We start from the raw sequence: 17,036 nt of genomic DNA on the forward strand, positions 1-17,036 counted from the left end.
CTGCTGATTAGCGCGCTTACTTATACAGTCAGTGTGGCTGCGCACCCAGGTCCTAGCGCACGCCAAGTCGACGCAACATTCGCATTCACGCATGTCATACTGTAGATATCAAACACACTCTGAACTGAATAGGAAATGTTCAGATCTTACAAGACTAGATTCGTTCACATTGTTAAATATCACAATGAGTGTCTCGATCATTTGGAGCATAAAGCTCAACTACATAAAGTATTGGTTACATCTAATAATCATTCCAATGGTGCTTCTTAGAACACTTTAATAAAGTTAGTTAGTTAATTGATGTGATGAGAGCCTGAACCACTTTCAATTTGCCAATATTTAAGTCAAGCAAAAGATACATGAAGACAGAGATGTTTTATTAATAGCCTACATACAGAAATCTGTGTCTGGATGTTCTGTGTCTGGACATATCTGAACGATATAGCCTATTTGAAGAAAAGACAAGGCGTACAGGCAAACATTCGCCAGGTTTATATTTTAGAGAAACAAGCTTTCATCACTTGCATGGCCAGATTAACCATTCAACCCCGATCAACTTTAGCGCTGGTAATGGACTCGGTCTGAAATGTTATTTAGAGCTTTGCGCATTGGCCTAGGACAAATTAAACGCGCAAGCACTGTCAAGTAAGTCTGTAATTATTCATTATCAAGAATAATTATATATTAATATTAATTAATATAATTATATATTAATAGAGAAGGGAAGAGCGCAATGAGCGTGCGTCTGTTTCACGCGTGCCTTTTCCAGACACTGAATTAGAGAGATGGTTAGAATTAATCAGACGAGTTTGTACAGAAGAATGGAATAGACAAATGCTGCTGCTGGTAGTTTTGGCGAGGACGGATCAGCTGACGCTGAAGTCCCTCTGTGGAATTCAGAAATTGGACACGTGTAATCTTGGTGTGGTCGAATATGCGCATATTTATTTGTCAATGACCTGCGTCAAGAGATAGCCACAATAGGCACAATTCCAAGCGGAGCGATTATTTCGATATTTTGGACAACATGTTGAGAATGTTTCATATTCTCTGGAAACGAGTCTACGTGAGATGTCAGCGTAGTCTGTCTGCACCTGTGACCCCGTATGTAGTCGTGATTCGGGCGCTCTTGTAGCGGAGCTGCTTGCGATAACTCTCTCGAGCTTGGATAAGGACTTCCTTGTCATGCACGACTCGAGGAACAGAGGGCGCGCAGGAGAGAACACTCCCGAGCCCTCTGCTGTCAGGTGGGGGGTTGTGTCACTGAGTGAGAGGTTTCTGGAATCATCACAAATTTCGAGAAAGATATACTTTGCTTCCATAACACTGTGCATTTTGTGTATACCTGCAGCTAAACTTATCCAGTCGTACAGGCGTGTAGGCCCCTATCTCACTTACATTAACATGTATCAATTTGGCAGGTCGCTTTCATCCGAGCGACTTACAGCAATAGAATAACATCCATACCTTTCATGTTCCACAAACATATATTAGTCCAATGTCAGCTAGATTCATCACCATCATTTACACGCCAGTCTTAGATGTTTTTAATGTGCTCCTATCTATTTCTCCGTATTCCCTATATTGAATAGCTACTTTAATGGGTTTTTAGACTTCCATGTCCAAATAAGTAAGTGTAAAAGACAGAAGAAGAAAAAACGCGACTAGAATGTATGTGTATGTTTTCTGTTTTCTTCCTGGTATATATGTTAAATATATTTCTATGGGCCAAACTTGTTTTTTCCCATATATACTATTGTAGGCTAAGTTATGTGTACGGGCGGTGGTAGTGTTTTTACAGCTTACATGCATAGGCCTATTTGTAAAAGTGGGTTCGACTCCCGGCCACCACTGTCGTGCCTTTGAGCAAAGCACGACCCCCAGTAGCCTAGGCTACTCCAGGGACATTGGCCTCTGCAATTTGATATGTCGCTTAAAGCGTCATCTAAGTACATGCTTTAATGCATAAATAATACATAATAACTAATTACACCTAATAACCAACCGTGAAGGAAACTTGATATGTTATAGTAAGATTTAAATATGATTTTGGCATTATCTCATTCCAGCCATGTAGGCCTATGATTCATAATCATTAACTTGAAGCCATTTTACATTTTTCAGCTGAGAAATGTTGAAGCAGAATCTGACAGAACGTGTTTCAATTCTGCATCTTGCGCTTTGTTGTTACACTCGGGGTAAAGTGTTGTTATTAAAGAACGTGTTTCAATTCTGCATCTTGAGCTTTGTTGTTACACTCGGGGGTAAAGTGTTGTTATTAAAGAACGTCGTTTCTTTGTATCTACTGTATGAAAAAGTCGCTGTTGCTATGATTGTCCCAATGACTGAAGATTTTCTTACATAAACACTTGAAACTAAAAGGTTGCTTTGCAATTGGTTAGACGTCATGTCAATCAGCCTGTGTATTGCATCATGTCTTCACAGTGGGCCCTCTCATTGGCTGAGTTGTCAGATGTCCCTACAAGGAAAAACGATTTCGCAATACTTCTCAAGCGGCTCCCAATGAACTAGCTAAACAATAACAGACTTCAGTGAACTAGCTACTTCTATTGACAACAGCTCTGGATTTTGGTGTACCTCGGCCACTCGATGGACGATTGAGAAGACCTTAACATTCTGAAGGTAATTTGTGTTGAGTTGTAGAGTTTCTGACCGTTTTCACCGAATGTAACGTTGCCTGTCAGAAAAGTGTAAAAGTCAGCTAGCAACACCGAGCTAAAGACGGGTGAACTTTATGCGGTTTTACTGTTGTCGTTTTTTCATTACCGTGTCAACTAATTCTTCCATAAAAGTATGTCATCTCGTCATGTCTAAAAATGTTATGTTAAAACCTGGAGGAGATTGACAAAACCAATATCGGTTGAATCAAGTTCCATTGTGTGAAACAGTGAGATGGATGGGACTAGTTGACGTGGACTGTGCTCTCCCATTATCTTGCTAACAGATTAGCTCACTAGCTAGGTGTTTTGCAATCACGCAACCCCAGCAGCCTCAAAGCGACAGAACTGTGTCTGTCAAAGCGAGACGGCCCACGCACCAAATAACTGTGAATAGTCACAGTATTGACATTTGTGTAATATCAATGGGATGGGTGTACTGGGTGATGTCGAATGGCGGAGAAGACTACTGGCAACCTCTAACAGTTAGTTGGAGTGGCTGTTTATGTTAGCATGGTGTCGTATCAGCTAACGTTAGCTAGCGGTATTCCCCGTCTGTAGGTGGTAAGCGCTGTAGTAGCCTATCATAAACAGTATCTTTGTCTGCTAATGGTTCCATAAAATAACCCGCGCGACATGTAATCATTTCAGATTGGTCACAATGGAAGTGAGTGGCTTTCTAACGCTCTGTGTGTTTGGGAAGCGATGGTTTGCTGGGAAGCTGCGACTGACTCCGGAGTTTCCCTTCTCCAAGGCACAAAGGCAGGGGCGGGCGGGGGAGCGGGCTGCGATGATGCAACCTCTGGCAACTCCGGGCTAGCCCATGATGGGCGGTATTATAGCTACATATTTAAAACGCCTTATACGAATATTGTAATAATATCCCAGTTGTTGACCGCTACATCTCAGCTTTCAGTTGGTTAGGTTTTTAATTAGACAATTAACGTTGTCTCATGTCGTGGCGCTAAAACCATGCGTGTTATAAACAATACTTTTATTATGTCAGCCATACCAAGGAGGGCAGTGAGTTGCACTTACACAAAGAAAGCGTGCAAACGACAAAACCCATTAGTCAGTGGCATGCATAATTCAATTCTAGAGAGAGAGATGTCAGGTGCTGGTGGTGTTCTAGTGCTGGTTCCCGTTACACATCTAGACCCGTTCCACATCTGACTCCGGTGTGTGTGTGTGTGTGTGTGCGCGAGTGAGAGTGTCTGTGTGTGTGTAACCCATCCCACTGCCAGGATTTTGTGTAGTCAGCAATATTGTTTGTGTGTGTGTCTGTCACCACAGGCGTACCTGCTTTCCTTTGATGTTCTACACATCCTCCTGTTAGACTGATCTTTTTTCCTGTGCTTCTGTCTTTTCTCCATCTCTCACACACACATACACACACACACACATACTTTATTGTTCCTGTTGCCATGGGAATCCTCCTGAGGGACTGGCTTTAGACCATACATGCGTGTGTGTGCGAGCGTGTGCGTGCGCGTGTGGAGGGGCGCGAGGTTAGTAATTGGGACTGTAAGAATACCCAGTAGACTGTATTAATTAACCTGGCTCTTGTTAGGTGTGAGTCCCATTGTTATTAGGTGTGTAAGAATACAGATGTGGTGTAGCTCAGGAGATAGTTAGGCCTGCCCCCTGTGGACAGGTGGAGTCTTTCACTCTCAATGGCCATAACGATATTGGTAGTTTAACGGTATACTCACACACGCGCAACGCCCTTAACGATATTGGTAGTTTAACGGTATACTCACACACGCGCAACGCCCTTAACGATATTGGTAGTTTAACGGTACACTCACACACTCAACTCCCTTATCGATATTGGTAGTTTAACGGTACACTCACACGCTATTAGTGCCATTGGTGTTTGTGTGTGTTTTGTAATGCTGTTAGCACTGCCATTTGCTGTAGTGTGTTTTGTAATGCTGTTAGCATTGCTATTTGCTGTAGTGTGTTTTGTAATGCTGTTAGCATTGCTATTTGCTGTAGTGTGTTTTGTAATGCTGTTAGCATTGCTATTTGCTGTAGTGTGTTTTGTAATGCTGTTAGCATTGCCATTTGCTGTAGTGTGTTTTGTAATGCTGTTAGCACTGCCATTTGCTGTAGTGTGTTTTGTAATGCTGTTAGCATTGCCATTTGCTGTAGTGTGTTTGTGCCTCCTGCCCACCTTGCAGGTGTTGTGCAACTGGAGTGCAGTGGAGCCCCCAAACCACACACACACCTGGACGTCCTGAGCGGAGTGCTGACCTCGTGAACCTGTCCGCAGTGACCGCTGCAGCGCTGACTCCAGCAGAGGGCGCCAGATAGCCAGAGCGCACGTGAGAGCCACGGTCGGTCGGACCCCTTTTAGATGAGCATGCCGTCACAGCAGAAGCCAATGACGGACCAAAACGGCGTCAGTGTCATCCAGAGCCAGACTCTCGCCAGCGCCACCCTCCCCACTGGAGGGGGACTGCAACAGGTAGGCCTACACACAAGTCTCACCAGCAAACACATAGGAATGCATACTCAAGATGTTTTTTAATACTTCAAAATAATATTTGATTGATGAACCATGCATTTTTCTTCAGCCATAAGTTTGTAGATTTTAATAAAATCTGGTTTGGTTCATACTGTGCTCGGAGTTTGATGCTGGGCTGGTGGGTGCCCTATTTCCACCCACTCACTCAGCACATCAATGGTTAGACCGAGCATTTTTGTCACAAAATCAAAATTTCACTGGAGCTCCAAGCGGTTTTGTACACATAGCCTTACAACACTCTTTACAGCTCTTCGAGTCACTGTACAATGTCATTTTTGGTGCAGAGATTTTTTTTTTTTTGTAGGAATCCGCAGTCTTGATTTGTACAGAAATGAATATTAAGTGACACATACACGTAAAAGGGTGAAAATAGGTAACTTTCCGATAACTTTCTGCAGACTGGCATACCTGCACACACGCACACACACACACACACGCATTACTCTACTCACACTGCTATTGTGTTGCGAATGTGTTGGAATAGGTGGATGGAGCCCTAATTGTGTGTGTGTGTGTGTGTGTGTGTGTGTTTCAGGTGCCCCAGCTGGTCCCTGTGAGCTCTGGAGGGGGGGGCAAGGCGGCCCCCCCTAGCCGTCTGAAGAAGGGTGCGTCATCGGACAAGGAGAGCGACGAGTACCGGCAGCGGCGCGAGCGCAACAACCTGGCGGTCAAGAAGAGCCGCATGCGCAGCAAGCAGAAGGCGGCCGACACACAGCAGCGCGTCAACGAGCTCAAAGAGGAGAACGAGCGCCTGGAGGCCAAGATCAAGCTGCTCAGCAAGGAACTGAGCGTGCTCAAAGACCTCTTCCTGGAGCACGCGCACAACCTGGCCGACAACGCGCCCCCCAGCGCCGCCAGCGCCACCCCCGGCGAGCCCTGCGCCCCCCCACACAACAACAACAACAATAACAACAACAACAACAACAACAAGGGCGGCAGCAGCGGGGTGGGACAGTGATGACCGAGACTCTCCTCTCCTCACACCGAGGGGCACCACACTGCATGCTCTTCCTCTTCTCCTTCTTTTTTCTTTTCTTCATCCTGTCTTTCTGTTGGCTGCCCTCTCCTCTCTGTTCTGTCCTGTCCGGTCCATCATATGTTCTCTGTGTCCAGTCAGGTTGGCCTCATCTGCTTCCCTAAACCAGGAATGGAGAATTGACCTCTATTGCTCTTCATCGTGAGTGTCTGTGAGTGTGTGTGTATCTGTTTTTTGTGTGTGTGCGCGCTCTGGTGTGTCATGAGGTCACAGCACAGGTTGTTTGGCTTCTGATGACTTCTGACGTTTCAGCTCAGCAGTGATGACCCATCAGAGCCCCTTGCCAGACACACACACACACCATGAAACGGTTGGGGTTGTCTTAAAGACTCCTTTGATGTCATTGCGAGAAGGGGAAATGGATGGGATTTGTCTGAACAGGGTTGGGTGGAACACACACACACACACACACACACATATGCACGCACACACACACACCCACACACGCACACAGGTGTGTTTTTATATTTTGTCTTGTGCTGTTTCTGAACGTGATCTTGACCTCAGGCTGCCCTCAGCCTCACCACACGGCCTTGTCTGCACAGTTTCCACGAGGTTCCCCCATCCCCGCCTCCACCCCCGCCGCCACCTCCACCTCCACCCCCGCCGCCACCTCCACCTCCCACACTGGTCCACCTCTGCGCCCGCTGGGCTCCACAGCTGGCAGGGGCCTGCGCCACGACGCTCCGCCCGAATGTTGCACTACACGATTGGGGGACGAAGACATTCGGACATTTGGACTCCTGAACGAACGACTTCAGCTGAAATTTTACTTGGCTCGATTGTAAAGCAGAGAAGAAAAAAACAAACTTTGAAACATTTTTAAGAGCAAAGGGAGAAGAAGAGAAGAAAACGGCTCCACTAATTTCCAGGTGAATGTTGGATGAATATTTGATTGACGTTTTGCTGAGTTGTCGATGTTGCTGTGCAGCATTCTTCTTGTGACTAGGGTCTCCTAGCTTTTTATAAGAGTTTTATGGGGGTATTGTGAATTGTAAATTAAAATTGAATACAAACCTCATGCTTGAGCACCTGGTCCTTATTCTCCCTCTGCTCGTACACAACACTTGCACAGCCCACCTGCAGAGCAGCTCAAAGATGAGGCTGGGTGGCGTCGCTTGCTCTTTTCCTTTGCTACACACAGTTATTGATTAAGTACATCAGGAGTTCCCAATCATTGGCGATTACAGTATATATGTATAGTATTAGTTAAATAATTTATTTTATTTAACTCAAGTGCATTGTGTCGGCTTTAGCACTTATTTATTTTATAACTTGTTTAGAGGGGATTACCCTTTTGTCCCACACACATACCGGTACACTCATAAAGGTCATAAACCTGAGTTACTAGCCACTTTATAACCCTTAACCCTGGAACAGCTCACCCAGTCATGAGTCAGAATGTCCGCACGTCATCAAGGACAGTGTTCCAGGTGGGGCTCAAGGTCACCTGGCAATGCCAGGCACCACGTGAGGTGTCCGATGATGTGATGACAATAAACTGGTGAATAGTAAATGTCTGGGCCAAAGACTCTTCCTCTGTGTGACCAGTTTCCTGCAGGAACTGCGTTTCAGTTGAGGACAGGTAAGGACAGAGTTTTCTTCAGCATGACCTTGTTTCCTGTCTTGAGCTGTGCCTCACCTGCGGACAGGAGACAGTTGTCTTCAGTGTGACTGTTTCCTGTCTGTTTCACCTGAGGACAGGTAAGGACATAGTCTTCTTCAGGACGACTTCCAGCTCCTGTTGCCTAATACCTGTGAGCTATTATAGTTCCACAGGTTAGTGTGCACATGAGGTGTGTGTGTGTGTTATGTGCTGGGGGCCGGGGGCTCCCCACACTCTGAGTGAGTTTGGCCAATCAGCACACAGCCAGGCGCGTAGCAAGCGTGGGGGATGTGGGTGTTATAAAGTACACACTTTTGCTGGAAAACGATTCTATCCCCCACACTTTTTGACAGATTAAAATGAAAGTAAAATATGGAAATAAACGCTCCCGTAAAGAGTTGGAACCGTATCTACCATAACGCACACACAAAGAGACACAAATAGGTCTGTTGATTTGATTGAACGGTCATCCAGCCAATCACATCAAGTTAGTCAGTGAAGAACCAGAGCCGCTCTGATTAAATTCAAAGTGTGCGTCTTTCAAGGCTGCGCTGCTGCTTGGGTCTGCATTATAACGTCTGCAGTGAGCAGATTTCAGGTTGAATTGAAATGATAATTGTTACCGCATTATGCTAATTTAGTAAACCAAAATTCAATATCTGACTGACAGTTTTTGTCACAATGTAGAAATGCAGGGAGTCAAAGTGAAAGCAGGGGCGCACCAAGGCACTGTCAGTGTGTGTCGTAGTGCTACATCTATCTAATATCTTAAATACGATCGCGTTCCATTTAGAACATCTTATTTTGATCTTAACGGCGGCGTCAAGACACATTTGAGTTCTAGGCCTACATCTGAGAACTAAGATTTCCAGCATGTAGAACTCAAATAGAACGCTTATGAGCGCTCATGCAATGTGTACGTCCCTGCAGCAAGTGAAACTGGAGGTAACGTGGGCTGGAAGCAACAATAGTTTAAACAACAACGTGGCTTTCTGTAACTATCAATAGAAAAACCATAGAAACGGTTAATCATAATCTTTAAATTTACATTAAGCTGGCTAGATGCAACACAATTTATTTATATTCCCTTTGCATATGTTTGGGTAGACTTCAAACGTTTTTGAATTAGAGCTTACAGTTCTGTCACTATTCTGTGTCATTTACATTTATTTAATAGATATTAGTGATACCTCGAAATTAGGCTGCTGTCTGTTAGGCAATTTATTGTAGCCTGCTAACCCATATGCACAGTACATAATTTCTGAAATGATTTCTTGATTTATAACATGAGATATGTCTCCAGGTAGGGTATAGTGTCAAATAGTGAAGTGATAGCAGGTAGATCATGTAGGCCTACATGTCACATGAGCCACACATAGAAGGGGCACTGCTTCTTCTGTCCCTCCCAAACAGGGATGGATTACTGCACGGGCCTACCGGGCCCAGGCCCAGGGGCCAAGGGGTCAGGGGACCCTGAAGCCCAAACCTTTGCATGGAATCATTGCCTCAATATCAACAAATCAGGATGTAGGCTATGAATCTGATTGAATTTAGTATTGGCCATCCCCAAAATGCACCAGAATACAGGAAATCACATCAAACAAATTAAACATTTTCTGGGGGAGGAACCCCAAACCACCCCTCCCACATATACAACAATAAGTGGGGGGCCCTTAATACATCTGGGCCCAGGGGCCCGAAATTTCATAATCCGCCTATGCTCCCAAACTGCATTAAAATGGTGTGTTTAGCAATCAGAATTTCAATTTTTTTTCGGGGGAGAATCTCCTGGACACCAATATAGTCCGCACCCCTCTCAGAAAATACATACAATGTCCCTGTAGGGAGTTATTTATAATTTGGCCGGATTGTTTCATTTTCTTATCCCACAACCCCCACACTTTTAAAAGCTTGATACGCCTCTGCACACAGCTGCAGCTGCAGAAGTCAGTGTTTGGCCAATCAGCACACAGAGCTGCAGCTGCTGAAGTCAGTGTTTGGCCAATCGGCACACAGAGCTGTCTTAAATGTAATCAAAAATGCCCTCCTTTGGTGCTCTCCTACCTTCTAGCTGCAGTGTACATCCTTAGCAATATGCTATAGCATATTGGGTCTTTAATATTTACAGGAGTCCATAGAAATTTAATAATCATGTTATTTATGACCGCCGCGAAGCGAAGGCTTTTTTTTTTTTTCGCATGTCCAAATTTCCGTCAAGGATTCCCGGGACACTGAAAGACCGGGGTACACAAAACTTGATAGGCATGTAACCCCATATGGATAGCATGGAACCATCATTTTTCGTTTTGATCTGTAGCCCCCCCACTGGACTGGACCCCTCGAAAGGAGGGTAGGGCAGACACAGTTTTCTGTGAATATCTCGAGAACCGTAGGGTTTAGGAGGACCATTTTTTTGTATGTTGATCTCAAGGGGCCATGTCAACCCATTCCATAACCACTCATTTCATGTATAGCGCCACCAAGTTAAACACAAAAAAGTAAAAATGAGGTGTTGTCATCGCAGGTATCTGTGACCTAACATAGTCAAAACTGCAAGAAATTGGAAGTGTAGGATCATTATGACACCCTCTGAATGCACGCCAAGTTTCGTGGAATTCCGTTCATGGGGGGCCACACAATAAATTAATTTTATGTTACTATACACCAACTGGCCTGTAGGTGGCCGGAGACAGTTTTCTGTGAATATCTCGAGAACCGTAGGGCCTAGGAGGTCCACCTTTTTTTCGTATGTTGGTCTTAAGGGGGCATGTCAACCTATCCCATTACCACTTATTTCATGTATAGCGCCACCTAGTTAAAAATTAAAAAGCAAAAAATTAGGTGTTTTCATCACAATATGTCTGGCTGACATGGTCAAAACCACACAAAATTGAAAGTGTAGGATCATTATGACACCCTCCGAATGCATGCCAAGTTCTGTGAACTTTCGTTCATGGGGGGCCTTACAATAAAATAATTTATGTGTACATTTAGTGACCTACACCAACAAGGATTCCCGGGACACTGAAAGACCGGGGTACACGAAACTTGGTGGGCATGTAACCCCACATGGATAGCATGGAACCATTGTTTTTGATCTGTAGCCCCCCCGCTGGACTGGACCCCCCGAAAGGAGGGTAGGGCAGACACAGTTTTCTGTGAATATCTTGAGAACTGTAGGGCCTAGGATGACCAATTTTTTCAGAATGTTTGCCTTCAGGGGTCATGTTAACCCATTCCATATGCACACATGTGCATAAACAGATACACACGCACACATACATTCACAGTAATCATACATATGACACATACTCACATAGTAGACATATGTACGCATGCATGCGCACAAACACGGGCACATACTGTACGCAGGCTGTGGTACCCCAAGCTGCTCTTGTTGTCCCACTAGGGCAAACCGTCGCCGGATCCCCTTGGGTAAGGTTGTGGATGGCGTGTACTGCACCAGGGCTATGCTGGAAGGGCACTAGGACCCTGGGGAGGTGCTCTGAAGACTAGGGACGTCAGCACATCCACTAATTGGAGTCCAGCTGCAAATTGTTAGATTGGCTCTGAACAGCACCTGAAAAGACCGGTTGGTAGAGAGACAAAGAGGGAAGCAGGGTTGTGGAAGTAAACCCCATACAGCTTTTGTCCTTGGTTTAAGGCAGTACGTTGTCTGTTTAAACTGCTTCAAGTGTGATTGTTTGTGCCCAGGAATTTTAAAGATCGGAGTGGACTGCAGATCAGCCAAGAGGGCCCGTCCACCTTCCAGACTCGAGATCCAAAGAAGATTGAAGAAGTTTTTGTTGCATTTTGAGTACCTCAGTTTGAGGCTTTATAAGTTAATAAAAGAAACCGTCTGCTGGAAATCACTCTCCTCGTGTCTTTGGATCCCTGGGAGTTCACAAGGCACACACACAAGCACGCACACACACACACACACCCACACACATAAACATAAACATGTACACGCACACATGCACACAATTCAAGAATTTCTCAGAATTATGAACAGGCAAGGTGGGTTGTATAAAATGAATTTTAAATGTGAAATCTATGAACTAATCATGTTTTGGTACTTGTTGTCTAGAAGATACCAGTGAGAATTGAGTGTGGATAATGCAATTTAGTGCGACAGTTAGAATCATATAGGCCTTTCAGCGTGATTTATTTTTGTGGAAAAAATGTGCTGGACTGGGCGGCGGTCATATTTTGTACCGCTCTGCGGTACATCTAGTTTATCCAATATTAGTTGTGCAGATGTATAGTCCATCTTAAACACACCAATTTAATTTAAAAATAGAAATTGCAAAGATTTATATTTGTGTAATTATTCCATATTTAGTGTAGTCATTCCATATCAGAACCCCTGAAGTAGGCTACAATTCAAATGCATGCATGAAACGTCAAACTTACCTTTCATTTGAGACCATTATGCTTCTACACATAGACAGTAAGCATTTGATTGTCAGTATGCATTTTGGATAACCAAAAGTCCTATGGGGAGTTTCCATAGGGCATTTTACAAATTACATGAGCATACCTTGGCAAATAATGGTCTAAAGTACTTATATTTTCATTCTATATTGATCTACTTTTGAACACAGCTTCACAAGACCTTGTGCTAGGTCTCAGTTGTGTTTCTAAATCATATTAAGTGACTAGAGGGCTGAAAGAAAAAAATAAATTCTAGCCTCTGTGCCTCTGTGTCAGTACATCACACATTTATTCTGACTGTTTCCTACAAAAACAACAGCTGAGGGGTGGTGTGAAACCCTATGACGTCAGGGTAGCCCGGCCCTTTAAAAGGGGGCTGACGTCATTGAGCTCTCTCTCTTGCTAGCTGTGGGGATCGTTCGTTGCCACCGTCGTTGCCGCACATCGCTGCCACTAGGGCCAGCCTCGGGCCTTGCCCGTGCAACTCGCCGTCATCTCTCTCACTCCCTGGGGTGAGAGACCAGGAGTGAGCGCCTGGCCGCCGAGGCCTACGTTGTAGGCCGTGTTTTTCTTAGTTTAGACATTTTTCCATACTGTTTTTTTTTGTATTAATAAATACACCATTTTATTAAGTTATGTGTCTGCCCGTTTTTGTTATATCCCACAAGCCCTAGACCGGGATGTAACAATGTGTGTGTGCACCTGTGTGTGTATGTTTGTGTGTACCTGTGTTTGTGTGCGTACGTTTGTGTGTGTATGTGTGTGTGCACCTGTGAGTGTGTATGTGTGTGCACCTGTATTCTTTCACACAAACATAGGGGCATTTGTGGGCGTTTTTGGGTGGTAATCAGGTACGCCATGCTGTTGGAGGTGCAAACAAACGCTCCATCGTCATTGAGATCACATAGTAACGAGCTTGCTCAAGGGTCATAAAAGTATTTTGTCGTGTTTAGTTCTATAATGAAAGCACAGCTTTTATAGCCATCCATGCGTGTTCCCATCTGGCTCCTTGGCTATTAATTTGGTAACTCTAGCAAACTATTTGACGTCTTTAGAACACTAAACATATCGGAGGTGTCGAAGGTGAGTTACTCCAGTCTAGATTTTTTGACGCTAATCACTCCTATGATGTATTGCTATTGTCTATCCAAAGTATCGAAGTTAACTGATGGTCAACTATCCAAAAATCAGATTGTTTGCACCTCCAAGCGGTCTGTGACGTTCGTCTGTGACGTAAGTTTGTGTGAAAGAATGTGTGTGTGCGTACGTTTGTGTGTGTGTGTATGTGTGTGTGAGTCCATATCTCAGGTCCCGTTTACACGTAAGAAAAGCACATACGTGATGTTCCCTCATTTGTTTGAAATCTCTGATTGGCCACCTGTTTGCTCGACGTGTTCGAGACACCCTTCCCCAGCTGTTTTTAGCATCAGTGTGAATGGAATTATTTTTAAAAACGAAGGAGGGGAAATATGAGTTTTTCAGAATCCCCTGCTACGTCCAAAACGTGCTCTCAGCCCTCCTCAGATGCTCAGGATCAGGGTCAAGATGTGCAGCTGTCACACAAGTATGTTGATGCAAGGAGGACAGGAAGAGACTCAACACCCAGTTAGCCTGTAACTCAAACAATGATCCACTTCAACAGGAAATGTCTTGAGTGTGTTTGTGTGTGTGTGTGTGTGTGTGTGTGTGTGTGAGAGAGAGAATGTGTGTGTGTGTGTGTGTGTGTGTGTGTGTCACCTATCCTGATCCACCGAATTAGGTCTTTACTGGAAGTGTGTGTGTGTGTGTGTGTGTGTGTGTGTGTGTGTGTGTGTGTGTGTGTGTGTGTGATTATCAGGCATTCTTTAGTGCTTTACTGGTAGTGAAAGCGTTGGGCAGGATTACAGAACAGGACAGGTAGACGTCACTTGACAAACAAACAGTGGTGGCATGCTGATGTTCATTCATAACCTCGTCGTGTACGTCTCAGGTGTGTCACCTGTACTGTTTACCTTAGCTAAGCTGGACAGCATGTTCAGGTACCTGTCAGGTACGTCACAGGTGTGTCACCTGTGCTGTTTACCTGAGTTAAACTGGACAGCATGTTCAGGTACCTGTCGGGTACATCTCAGGTGTGTCACCTGTGCTGTTTACCTGAGTTAAACTGGACAGCATGTTCAGGTACCTGTCGGGTAGGTCTCAGGTGTGTCACCTGTGCTGTTTACCTGAGCTAAACTGGACAGCATGGTCAGGTACTTCTGAAGCCATCGCATCAACACACAAACACTTCAAGAGGTCAAATTATGTTTGACTGTCACTGTGGCTGTAAACATTTAGCACACAGACACACACACCTACACAAACACACGCATGCACACACACACAGACGCACACACACACACACACACGAATGCAAGGGGTGACTGTTTGAGCATGACTACCAGACTCACAAACACACACAGCAAAGGAAGTTGTTTTGCGTCATTGTGGCAGTACAGTGGATCGAGGGTTTGCACTAGCAAAACAAGTTTTTTTTATCAGTCATGGTTTGAGCAACTTCATCATTAGTTAGACCAGATGACTGATGGTTTTTCGCTTGTACAGTTTATTGTAAAGTAAATACAAATCAACAAAGGGGAAAATAAGCCAAGGAACTCTGTTTTTTTTTATGATGTAATGTTATAACTCCGCAATTTTATAATTAGAGCTTGAGCAACCAAACACACACAACACATTTTGACTGCTAGGTCTTCATCAAGGGCTAAAGTATCGTAAAGCAGGTTACGGCTTGAAACCTCCCCCTCAGCACTAAGAGCAACATAACTAAAGAAGACTGCCAAAGGCCAAATGCACTTAGTCATAAACCCTGGGTGCCTGTAGGAAGTGTTCTATTTTGAAGTCTTATTAGTCTTAGCATTAGTAGAGGAAAGGTTACATCTGTTGAGGTGGATCTGTAGTCCAAATGGCTTGGAGAAACAAGCTCTCCATGTAAGTGCAGAAGAAGAATCCGGAAGAGCTGGGGCATCACCAAGACCACTGATAGGAGAGCATTCCCATACAGACATAGTGGACATAGACACAGGTCACACACACACACACACACACACACACACACACACAGCAGAGGTCTCTCTCTCACACACACACATACACACACACACACACACACACATAGCACAGGTCTCACACACACATACACACACACAGCACAGGTCACACACACACACACACACACACACACACACACACACACACACACGTGCACACACAGCATAGGTCAAACACACGCACACACAGCACAGGTCTCTCTCTCTCTCTCTCTCACACACACACACACACACACACACACACACACACACACACACACAGCACAGCACATGTCACATAAACACACACACACACACACAGCACAGGTCACATACAAACACACACACACACACATGCACACACAGCACAGGTGGCACACACAAAAACACACGCACACACAGCACAGGTCTCACACACACACACACACACACACACACACACACACACACACACACACAGGACAGGTCACACACAAACGCTCCATAGCAATGAGAGATTGCAGGGTCAGACCAGGTTAGATCATCTCCAACGCACACAGCAACTTCAGTTACACACATCTACACCAGCCCCATCCCCCCAAACACACACACACACACTCCCTGCTATTTTGTGTGTTGAGGTCTGCTGAATTCCACGAACAATTTATATCTCACACACACACACACACACACACACACACCAGACAAGGTATATTTGCGTGCAAAGATGGAGATTTCAGACAGATGATGGGTGTATTTGTGTGTGTTTATGTGATCTGAGACCGTGTGTGTGTTTTTGTGTGTGTGTGTGTGTGTGTGTGTGCACGTGTGTCTGTGTGTTCAGAGATAATATGTGTGTGTGTGCACAAAGACAGTTGTGTGTGTGGGACAGGGTGAGGGAGTATATCTGGCCATTATGACTCACCCACACACACACACACACACTCACACACACACACACAGGTGTAAAGTGTTGAAAAGCGCTGTATTTTCCCAGCGGTCATGGAAAGATCCTAAGCTAATTATAGTAACAGAGCTGGGTGATGACCCTCTGATTTATCTCCCTCACACTGGACTCTGCACCGGCCGGCACGGCACACGCACTGGTGGTGTGTGTGTGTGAGACAGAACATACATGGAGTGTGTGTTGTGTGTGTGTGTGTGTGTGTGTTGGAGATGGGGTTACCTGCTCTGACCCAGAGAAGAATATTCAAATCTGTATGTGTGTGTGTGTGTGTGTGTGTGTGCACAGATATGTGCAATATCTGTGTTGGAGATGGGGTGACCTGCTTTGACCCAGAAAAGAATATTCCAATGTGTATGTTTGTGTGTGTGTGTGTTTCTGTGTGTGTGTGTGTATTTGTATGTGTGTGTGTGTGTATGTATTTGTATGTGTATGTGTGTGTGTGTATTTGTATGTGTGTGTGTATTTGTATGTGTGTGTGTGTGTGTGTGTGTGTGTGTGTGTGTGTGTGTGTGTGTGTGTGTGTGTGTGTGAGAGAGAGTGTGTGTGTGTATGTGTGAGAGTGAGTGTGTGTGTGTGTGTGTGTGTGTGTGTGCAGATGTGTGCTTTGGTCTCTGTGGAGCATTCTGCTTTGGTCTTTACCCAGAGAGCAGAAACGCCTTGCATGTGTGCATGAAAACTACAAGATATATTGGCTTCAGATATACCGCTGTGTGTGTGTGTGTGTGTGTGTGTGTGTGT

General features: G+C 44.8%; 1 protein-coding gene and 1 long non-coding RNA gene across 2 annotated transcripts in view; both read left to right on the forward strand.

Moving 5' to 3' along the window:
* Positions 1 to 2,476: 2,476 nt before the first annotated feature.
* cebpg (CCAAT enhancer binding protein gamma) lies at positions 2,477 to 7,265 on the forward strand. The gene is made up of 3 exons (XM_042074519.1): positions 2,477 to 2,643; positions 4,862 to 5,148; positions 5,744 to 7,265. The coding sequence occupies exons 2-3, from the start codon at positions 5,038 to 5,040 to the stop codon at positions 6,164 to 6,166; spliced, it is 534 nt and encodes a 177-aa protein (XP_041930453.1). The 5' UTR covers positions 2,477 to 2,643; positions 4,862 to 5,037; the 3' UTR covers positions 6,167 to 7,265.
* The window catches only part of LOC121694373, a 20,044-nt gene continuing 6,951 nt past the window's right edge, over positions 3,944 to 17,036 (forward strand). The window contains exons 1-3 of the long non-coding RNA XR_006025737.1: positions 3,944 to 3,953; positions 16,076 to 16,084; positions 16,203 to 16,205. This is a non-coding gene — a long non-coding RNA (uncharacterized LOC121694373). The remainder of the gene's footprint in view (positions 3,954 to 16,075; positions 16,085 to 16,202; positions 16,206 to 17,036) is intronic.

Source organism: Alosa sapidissima, chromosome 20, assembly GCF_018492685.1.
Source record: "Alosa sapidissima isolate fAloSap1 chromosome 20, fAloSap1.pri, whole genome shotgun sequence".
NCBI lineage: Eukaryota > Metazoa > Chordata > Actinopteri > Clupeiformes > Clupeidae > Alosa > Alosa sapidissima.

What these genes read in the sequence shown, in the direction of transcription:
- cebpg (XM_042074519.1), top strand. Translation starts at nt 5,038, where the DNA reads ATGAGCATGCCGTCACAGCAGAAGCCAATGACGGACCAAAACGGCGTC. An exon ending in CTGGAGGGGGACTGCAACAG is followed by an intron (nt 5,149 to 5,743) that starts GTAGGCCTACAC and finishes TGTGTGTTTCAG; the next exon opens with GTGCCCCAGCTGGTCCCTGT.